Source organism: Lactuca serriola, chromosome 5 (assembly GCF_051521515.1).
Source record: "Lactuca serriola cultivar US96UC23 chromosome 5, Lser_US96UC23_V15, whole genome shotgun sequence".
Classification (NCBI taxonomy): domain Eukaryota; kingdom Viridiplantae; phylum Streptophyta; class Magnoliopsida; order Asterales; family Asteraceae; genus Lactuca; species Lactuca serriola.
Genome location: NC_136412.1, coordinates 123,779,857 through 123,790,446, shown reverse-complemented (window position 1 = coordinate 123,790,446; position 10,590 = coordinate 123,779,857). Strand labels below are relative to the sequence as shown.

The 10,590-nt window shown below is 36.8% G+C and overlaps 1 protein-coding gene across 1 annotated transcript; it reads right to left on the bottom strand.

Moving 5' to 3' along the window:
- Positions 1-6,647: 6,647 nt before the first annotated feature.
- Positions 6,648-9,753, bottom strand: LOC145051207 (putative serine/threonine-protein kinase PBL7). Its single transcript, XM_078999316.1, has 4 exons — positions 8,615-9,753; positions 8,377-8,541; positions 7,837-7,937; positions 6,648-7,206 (listed from the first exon to the last, which is right to left on the bottom strand). Exons 1-4 carry the CDS (start codon positions 9,530-9,532, stop codon positions 6,831-6,833), a joined length of 1,560 nt encoding a protein of 519 aa, XP_078855442.1. The 5' UTR covers positions 9,533-9,753; the 3' UTR covers positions 6,648-6,830.
- Between the last annotated feature and the right edge of the window lie 837 nt (positions 9,754-10,590).

Here is a 10,590-nt window from a genome sequence, read left to right as displayed (position 1 = left end):
CTTTTCAATGGCATGTTTCAATCTCGAGTGTGCCCTTCAGGTTTTGTGACTGGGATGTCGAGGATCACAAAACAAGGTGTGAAGTAACCATGCAAATTACTTGGTACCCTTAAGTGCTTACCCCTCAATCGATGTGCCGGTTAACCACACACGCTCCATCGATACTATGATAAACATTAAGTTACCCTTTTCCTACCTTGTTAAATATGAGTTAGTGTGCCGATTAGCCACACACGCTCCACTAACCGACTTAAACAAAGTGCAAAGTGTAATGTCATGGATTAGCACCTTATTCACATTTTCCTAAGTAACTAAGATTGGGTATTTATAAGAGTTTAGTTACTTAGTATTTATCATTAATACCTTTAATGAAGGGAGAATTCTAGTCCTTGTCCTACCCGTTCGGCTAACGACCCTCCACCGGTCAAGGAAGCGGTGGGTGAGAGTGGACACCCATTAAAATGTCATTTTATAGGCAGTAACCTTATACCCCCCCCCCCCCCTTATAGACCGGCTTCGTGAATGAGGCCTGCTAATGGTAAGACTGACTTTACTCTTATACATATATATAAATATTATTAACTTATAATATTATAAAGTATAAGGGTTGAATTTTAACTTTTAAAATTCTAAGGGCTAACTTGGAATTAAAGTATTCATGGGGAAAACTTTACAAATCCCAAAACTTGAGGGCAAGTTTTGAAACTATTCAAAACTCTTGGATTTTCATAACTTATGAGTTTAATTAAAGATTTAAAAACTTTAATGAAGTGACTCTTGAACATCCATAACTTGAGGACAAGTTATGGAGTCATAAAACAATTTAATGAGGAAAAAGACTCTTCATTTTGTAACCTATGGCAACTTTTATGAGTTTTAAGATTCATAAATGTGACTTATAAGTTACATAAACACATTTTATGAACTTCTTTTAGATTAATTTGGATTAAAACCAACTATCAAATAATTTTATTCATTAATCTAAATTCACTCATAAAACAAGGTAACACAAAAAACTTTTGGTGATCCATAACTTATTCTTAAGTTATGGAATCCTTTAAAACATTAACACCAAATTTTGTAACTCCATAAAAACTTTGAACCGATTTTTTTTTAAAAACCTTTTCATATCTATAACTTATGGAGGTTTCAAAAAATAAAACTCTTTAGATCAAACTTTTAAAACTAATAAAATAATCATATCATTTTATCATTTATTAAATTTGACCTAATTCAACTCATAAAGCAAATTATTCAAAATTTACAAATAATTAGTTTTTCACAAGAACAAGTAATTATCTTAAAATTTGACAAACTTCATGTTTTTTTTTTTCCTTTTTTTTCAAATTTGAAAATAAAATATTTGCATCAATATAACAAAAAACAACCTGTGGCTCTGATACCACTGTTGGGTTTTGAGCATTCTAACACTCCTAAGTGTACATGCAACCCTAAATACCTTGGATCTATGTTTTCTCTATTATACATGCAAATATGAACTTCCAAGGTATTATCCTAATCTAGCATACAAAACAAGGAATATAACAAGATAGAATACATACCTCTTTGATGTAGAAAGTCTTCATGAAGCTTGAGTGCCTAGTGCCCCAAGTGTGACACCTCAAATGGTTCACACAACACCAAATAGACTTGGAATAACTTGAGAGAAACTTGAACACTCCTTGAAATCGTCTAGCCCTCACACTCACACATAGTGCACGATTTCTTGAGCCATGGGATTCTTTTATATGGTGGCTATTAGGGTTACACCATGTAACTCATGACTTTACCCATTCCTTATGCTCCATGGATTTTAACCTCCATGGAGCATCCATGGGTCACCCCATGGACTTAGTCCAACATAAGGAATCTTGGATCACAAGCCCACATATATAAGAATGAATGATTTACACAATCAACCCATATATTTAATTAGTCTCCTTTTGATCACTTAATTAATTCCAAATTAATTCTTGATCAATACTAATTAAATAACCTTATTAATATATTAGAACTTATAATATATTAACAAACCTTAAGTGTTATTTCTCTCATTTTAGTCTATACAAATGCATGATGCCATGCAACCCAAATGGACCATGCCGGGTCGGGTCACGTCTTACCAATTATAGTTATGGACTTAGACATTAATCCAACACATATTGGGAGCAGTCCTTACGCAGAGAGGATGAGTGGTAGCCTATGCATCGTGACAACTAAAGCCGCACGAGAGGATATACCCTACATACAATCTGGTACTGGGAGCGGTGGTATTCGCTCTCAAGAATTGGAGACATTATCTCTATTGGGTTTTCAGTACCATATACATGGACCACAAGAGTTTGAGACACATCATGGATCAACTGAACCTGAACTTGAGGCAACGCAGGCGGCTGGATGTAGTCAAGGATTATAACTGTGAGATCCTTTACCATCCGGGGTAAAGCAAATGTAGTTGCAGACGTCCTGAGCCGCAAGACGGACAGATCCTCTATACCAGCGACATGCATAAGGATGTCTATGGATTCTCCACTGGTGGGATTGATTAAGGAGGCCCAAGCGGAGGGTGTACAACAAGAGAACTAGAAGCTGGAGAGAATTAGAGGTGAGATCACCAGATTCGTGTAGGATAGTTGAGGATTATTGACCCTTTGCGGTCGGGTATGGTTCCGATTTCTGGTGGGGTCAGAACGATGGTTCTAGAGGAGGCCCATAAGTCTCACTTCTCTATTCACCCAGGGGCCACCAAGATGTATCGGGATTTGAGTATGAGTTATTGGTGGTCGTGCATGAAGTGAGAGATCGATTGATATGTCGAGAGGTGCTTGACCTACAGGATGGTCAAGGCCGAGCATTAGAGGCCGCATGACAAGATGTAGCCTCTAGAGATTCCCATGTGGAAATAGGAACAGATCACGATGGACTTCATTACCAAGTTGTTGAAGACGACGAAGGGATTTGTTGCTATATGGGTCATCGTGGATCGATTGACCAAGAGTGCCCATTTCCTATCCATTCGAGGGAGCTCATCGGTCAAGAACTTGGCCAACGTGTATGTCTGCGAGATCATTGCTTGCTGTGTGGTTCCAGTCTCTATCGTTTCAGACCATGATGTTCGGTTCACCTCCCATTTCTAGCAGAAGTTCCACGAGGACCTGGGCAAGCGGCTGCATTTTAGTACAAATTACCATCCCCAGACAGACGGCTAGTGTGAGTGGACCATACAGACTCTCGAGGATATGTTGAGGCTTTGCATCATTAACTTCAGTGGGATCTGAGATTCCCACCTTCTCATTGCAGAGTTCGCCTACAAAAACAACTATTATTCCAGCATTGGTGCTCCAGTTTTTGAGCTGTTGTATGGGCGGAGATGTCGTACACCGGTCTGTTGGGGTGAGGTTGGCCATAAGGTGATAGGTCGGACCGTGGTGGTCTTGCAGACTACAGAGAAGATTCAGCAAATTAGGAAGCGATTGCAGACTGCTCAGAGGCGGAAAAAGAGTTATGTCGACTGGTGCCAATCCGATTCGGAGTTCAAGGTCAGCGACATGGTACTATTGAAGGTCTCACCCTGGAAGGGAGTGATTCTCTTTAGAAAGAGGGGGAAGTTGGGTCCCTGATACATTGGACCCTTTAGGGTTATTTCTAGGGTTGGCAAGGTGGTATATAGACTAGATCTTCCAGAGGAGCCCAGTCAGATTCACAACACTTTTCACGCTTCCCAATTATTGAAGTGCATACTAGGTGAGGAGGAAATGGTGTCATTAGATGATATTCAGGTCGATGAGCACCTGAATTACGTGGAGAGGCTTATGGCAGTTCTGAAGAGGAAAGTGAAGGTTCTACAGAAAAAGGAGGCACCTTTAGTGAAGGTACAATGGGAGAACAGGAGGGGATCTGAGTGGATTTGGGAGCCGGATGCAGAGATGCGAGAGCATTACCCGGATCTATTTGCGGTAAAGGACTCAAGGATGAAGTCTAGTTCAAGTGGGGGAGAATTCTAACATCCCGACTCCCATGTATTTAATTAAAACTTTTATATTCATAATTCTAAACCTACTCGATGAGTTGGTTGCCCCAACCCATCGTGTAGAACCTGCGGGGATTTTAGAACCTACTCGACGAGTTGGAGGACTCCAACTCGACGAGTAGAGAATGTGCATGAAAAACCTAATTTTTAGGGTTTACACCCTATTTAAAGGCCCTTATTTCCACCTTCCAGCCTTCTTACCAACTTTTCATCGTCCCCTTACCAGAGAAAACCCTAATCTCCCCATTGTGTGAGTGCGTGAGCTTGGAAGTCATTTTGGGTGCTCTATTGAAAGGACACTTGAAGGTTGAGGAGCTTGGATCAAGAAGAAGGTTGTAGATTCGTTATCTACTTTGTATTGGCAACCAATATGAGTTATAAAGCTAATGCCTTGACTTCTTATTGCTTAGATCTTCCTTTGTGAAAGAAATGGTCATTTCTAGTGCAAAATGGAGTCACCTTTGGGTTTAAGCTTGTCAAAAGGACATGGTTTCAGATCTGGACTCCTCTAGGCCCTCTTGGACATAAAGCCTCAAGCTTTATGAAGCTTTGGCCCTTCTCCATGCCCTAAACTTCTTCTTAGACTTAGTTTTGGTGTTTGAAGCCTTTTGAGACCTTGCATGCACGTAAAGTTAGCAACTTTACATGGTAACTTCATCCTAGAAAGCCAGATCTGGAGTTTGGAGCTACGAACTCGACTGAAATGAGTTGAATGTGAAATAATGAAGGAACTCGACGAGTTGCACAGTCAACTCGATGAGTTGGATGAGAGTTTCCTGCTTTCTGGATTATGCATGAACTTGACGAGTTAGCGAGACGACTCGACGAATTGGTTAGGGTTTTCCCCATATTCTAGATGCTGCATAGACTCGACGATTTTCTTGGTAACTCGGCGAGTTGAAGGGGGGGGGGGGGGTTTGCAACTTTCTGGGTTCTGAAGGAACTCGACGAGTTGGGTCAACATGGACTATTGACCTTGATCGATTGACTTTAACTTTGACCAAGGGTTGACCAGTTTGACTTCTGAGGGTATTTTGGTAATTTAGGAATTTATGGAATTGGATCAATGGTGGTTGTAGGTGTTGGTGTTTGGAGCTGTGTTTCAGGAGTTTGATATTTCAGTTCCGCTCGACATTGTGAGGTGAGTTGTGCTCACTATACTAACAGGGTCGAAGGCACCAATGTCTGCCATTTTTGGATTGTTATCCTAGTTATTGCATGATGATATACTTAGTGACCTGTTAGGTTGGTATCCTAGTATATATGGGATGATGATATGTTAGTGACCTGTTAGGTCGATATCTTGGGATATAGGATGATGATATGTTAGTAACCTGTTAGGTCGGTATCCTGGTATATAGGATGATGCTATGATTAGTGATCTGTTAGATCGGTTTGACTATTTGTGCACGCTAGCTAGCTTATGATATTATGTGTTGCTTGTGTATGTGGGGTTGGGTTGAGGCAGACTTGCTTTGTGCTGAAGGCCAACAAACCCAGGGCGGACCAGATAGACTGCCTACCCATTAGGGCATATTAGTTAGGCCGAAGGCCCGAAGAACAGTCCAGACAGGCTGAAGGCTCGGGTGGGCGGACCAGACATGCTGAAAGTTCTGAAAGTGGGCCAGATAGATTGTATGCCCGGTAAGGGCAATCCAGTCATACTATAGACTCTATATGCATGATGTTTATTTGGTATGATATGGTTATGAATTGTATGGATTTGGATTTGGTATTTTGGGGGAACTCACTATGCTTCGAGATTACAATTTTGGATTTTGTTTCAGGTACTTCAGATGATCGCGGGAAGACAAAGATTTGATCGTGCACCTCCTCGCATTTTATGATTTTGATTTCTAGGATATTCTTATACGAAACTATTTTGAAAACATTTTGTAATTAAATTGTGTATTTAAATGGTTGAAAAAGTTTTAAATTTTCATGAAAATTTTTATGGATGTTACATTGATCTTTAAGATGTTAATGAATACCAATCCACCCCATACTTATTATAATTTGGTGAAATAGGATGAGAAATCATCACATCTTTGTGATAACGAGTAAAGTTGTTGAATTTGTTAGATCAAAGATCGATCAGATTGCTCATTATATTGATCGAGTTCTTTCCAAATTTCATGTGTAGTTTAGAGAAAGAGGACACTATTAACAATACATTTACTAAGAGAATTCAGAATTCAACTGATAACCATTGATTGAAAATGATACCATTTTGGATATGATGAAAAAACTATAAAAGGCTAAACAAATTGTGTCATCAACAAATTCAAATTTGTTTTAGGCTGATTTGGTAGTTGTCTTTGATCTCTTCTATACAGTAAAGCTAATGTGATTGAATACATTATAAATAAAAATAGAGCAACTTGATTATCACAGGATCCAAAAAAAAGGTCTTGAAGCTTCGATGATATTATAATCATTTAAATCAACTTCGTCCGATTCATATATTTGTGAGAAAGAAGAAGCAGTTGAAATCAATGTAAGAAAGAAGATGAATAAGTATCGATCTGCTACCATGTTGTGATTCATTTTGAGAGAATTGGACAACATTAATGATCCAACAACCCAACGATTAGCTAATTAAACATAAAATAGAAGGTAAATCACTAAAATACCCATGATTAGGAAGTAATGCTAACATGATGAGCTTTCTAGACACCGGAAATGCGAAAATGTTGAGTTGTCCACACAATATTTCAAAAAAATCTAAAATATAAAACTTAAAATGTATTTGTAGTAATGTTAACAAACTAATAATTTTTTTTGTATTAACTTACATGCTCTATATAGGACGTAATTCAATGCCTTCAAGAATATACTTGAAGATTCTGGGGTCTCTAGGAGCGATGAACTCAATCCTCAAATTGTGTTTTTTATTTTTGTTTCTAGAGGTGTATAGTTGGACCATCAGCCATCCGTCTTCTCTAACACTGGGATCACAAGAATTTTGATACTCATTCCACTCATCCAATTTATACCTGAAGGGTACATATGCCCAACAAGTTGCATATTCCCAATAATATGCCTTTTCTGGATCTTTTGTACCCATAATGTTAAAGACAAGGTTCACGGTGTATGCAGTATCTGGTGACAAGAATTTGGTACTAACATTTACTTCAAAACAAGCTTCTAGTGTGCACACAAAGACATTTGAAAACCTACGCACATAACAATCACAATGTATTAAATAGCACATTAATTTCACTCATCCATCCATCAGTCATTAAAAAAATATGTGAAACATAGAAAAAAAAATATATGAATTTGAGTAGAATCACATTTAATTAAAATAACAAATTAATTTCACTCATCCATCCATTAATCATTAAAAAATATGTGAAACAAAAAAAATGATTTTTCATTGAACTCACATTTAATTAAAATAACACAATAATTTCACTTATGCATCCATTAGTCATTAAAAAAATAGAAATCAAATATCCTCATATTTATATGTCACTCATTATATCAAAATAAATGTTAAAATTAAGAGAATATTATGAAAAGAAATTAGTGGAATTCACATATCATTGTTTTTTAATATAAGTAGAATGATAAATATCAACAAAAAGTAATAGGATATTTACGAAACAGAGAAAAAAAAAAGAATTTGAATAGAAATCACATTTCATTAAAATATCTCATTAATTCCACCCGTCGTCCTACATAAATGAAGAAACGTTAAATTAATTGACAGGTGGGAAAATGAGTCCTGATTAAATATATATAGTTATATACCCCACTATCACTATCCAATAATTTTTTTTTTATCAACATAAGTCACTAACCTTGATTTGCTAGCGTTGACACATTCCGATACATTTCCATGGAAACATTGTGTAGCGGATATCATTTCATGAATTTGTTTGCTTTTATTGATCGAAATCCACTGTCAGATAAACATATTTAGTTTGGCCAAATAGAAACGTGCTAATTGTAGTAGCGAACGTAATTCGGTTTTTTTATTGTTTGATTGTAACCAAGTTACAAAAAATATAAACATTTTAACATAACAAACTTTAATACTTGTTTTTATATAGTCGGTAATCGTTAATCTATCTAGTAATACCGACTAAATAAATATCGACTAAAAGTCGAACTTTTCTTACAAAAGGTATTGATTAAATTAAGAAGAAAAACTAAAACTTGATTACCGGAAATCAAATGAGAATCTTTTTTAAGATCTATTATTTGAAAAACGTAGGATAGGGTAAGATTGTAATTCCGAACTAATTTGTTTCCTAAATCCAATAGCTAAAATCTCTAAATAAGAAAATTAAAATTAAAATTATTTAAAATAGTATTACGTAGAAGAGCTAGTTAATTACCCTTTTGCCCTCATCAACAAGAACCCCTTTTGGGAGAAGGGTGTTATCTTGGGGAGATGCTATAAGATTAGCAATCTTTACTAAATCTGCATTGCCACGGCCATCATCACCACCACCACCACCACTGCTACTGCTGCTACTATGGCCGCCACTACGACGGCTGTTCTGTAAATATCACAATGAAAAATAAGATGTGATAATGGAATAAACTTTATAGTGACCATATAGATCGGCTTACCTGTTGTTGTGAAAGTGCAAACTCGAGTTCCTTCACGATCTCATCCATGAGTGGTCGATCCTTCCGTGCTCGATTTAAACATCGATATGCAACAGCTGAAAACGTTATCACAGAATCCCAAACCATTTGCTCCTTAAGAGCTTTAAAGATAATATCATCTAGTTTCTTTTCTTCACAACACCTTTTCCATTTCTGCACTAAAACACCAACTAGTTGACCTTTACTATATTCACAACATAATCTTCCACACATTACTTCAAACAGTACCACTCCAAAGGAATACACGTCAGACTCTTTAGACAGGATGCCCGACTCCGAATATAATGGATCGCAATATCCAAGTGTACCTACAGGATTGGTGACCATATATGTTCGTGGTTGGTTAGCTGGGCTCGCTTTTGACAAACCAAAATCGGAAACTTTAGCAACCCAGTTGTTATCCAGAAGGATGTTTGAGCTTTTCATGTCTCGATGGATAACTCTTTGTTGAGTATCCATGGGATCATGAAGATAGGTCAGCGCACGTGCAGCCCCGATGCATATATGAAGGCGTTGGTTCCATGTAAGAGTAGCATCACTTAGATAGCGATCTAGGCTTCCACGAGGGGCGTACTCGTAAACCAGAACTCTCTCATCACCCTCAATGGAAAAGTGGAAGAGAGAGACCAGATTTTCATATCTGTATTTGGAAAGCATCATGATCTCCTTCCAAAACTCGGTGTTTCCTTGTCCATGTCTACGATCTAACCGCTTAAAAGCTACCATGGTTGTTCCGTTGGGAAGGGAGAGTTCTCCTTTGTACACCGGACCAAAGCCACCACCTCCGATAAGTTTGTCTTTATGGAAGTTGTTAGTCGCCGAAATTATGTCTTTCATTTGAATTTTGAGGTGATTAAACTCATCCCAGATCGACGACATTATAAGAAAATATAGTTATAATTAGTGAAAGATGAAGCAATCGTAAGTTAATAGCCTGAACCAAGCTTCAAAGCTGGAGCTATCTTGAATCGGGATCACATACATCTCTTAAATTTTGGGCAATCAGTCTCCATGTTTGTATTTGACTTTTCTTATCCACCTAAATAATTATGGAAGGATGAATGGATGATGTCTCAGTTTATTTTATTTCGACTAATCTTGGTTGACATTGTTTTGCATTGTTGATTTGTTTAGTTTATTTTATTTTTATAGTGTTAGTTGGTATAATGTGTAAACATGATTGACATTTTCTAATGTCCCCGAATACTTTTCAATTTTAATTAATTTTTCTACCGATGTGATGGTGTATTGTACAACAAGGCGTGATTGACATTGTTATTCCAACCTCCTTTTGATATTATATTACTGTTTGGCAATCCATGGTGTAATAATGTGCAAAGTAAGCTTTTATGAAACTCTTTTTTCGTTTTTTATAATTGAAGAGCACTAGCAAGTGGCCAGAAAAAGAACAAAATTACACATAAATATTCAAGATGAGGTTTTATAAACAAGAAAACTCAACAAATTAATAAATTTTCTTTTATTTATTAGACCAAACCAATTACAAATTTAAAAATAAACGAGAATGTTTTTGTACAAAATCACAAAGTGTTTCCCAACATGAATAATCTATTTTATTAATAGATCAAAACGTTTTTATTTACTTACAATAGAAATCTCACTACAAATTCCTACACTACTCTCAAACAATTACTCTACAGATCAAGAACATATCAAAATTATGAAGAATTACACTGGACTATAGAACCCTAACTTTACGGGGAGAAGTAGGAAGAATTACACTGGACTATAGAACCCGGAATATGATCCAAGAGTATCAATCAATATATACCTGCTATCCTTTGAAATAATCAACCATACACACAATCTAAAATAATAAAAGACTTATAAAAAGAAGTCAACTATAAGTTTGACCAATATTAAAACACACATTTTAACACCTCCCCTCAAACTGATAGTTGACAAACTTAACTTAC

Bases quoted from the DNA above. Each gene is read 5' to 3' on its own strand.
- LOC145051207 (XM_078999316.1), bottom strand. From the start codon at position 9,532: ATGTCGTCGATCTGGGATGAGTTTAATCACCTCAAAATTCAAATGAAA. The intron at 8,542-8,614 runs GTAAGCCGATCT...TGATATTTACAG, and splicing joins TTGCACTTTCACAACAACAG to AACAGCCGTCGTAGTGGCGG. The intron at 7,207-7,836 runs GTTAGTGACTTA...TTATGTGCGTAG, and splicing joins GTCAACGCTAGCAAATCAAG to GTTTTCAAATGTCTTTGTGT.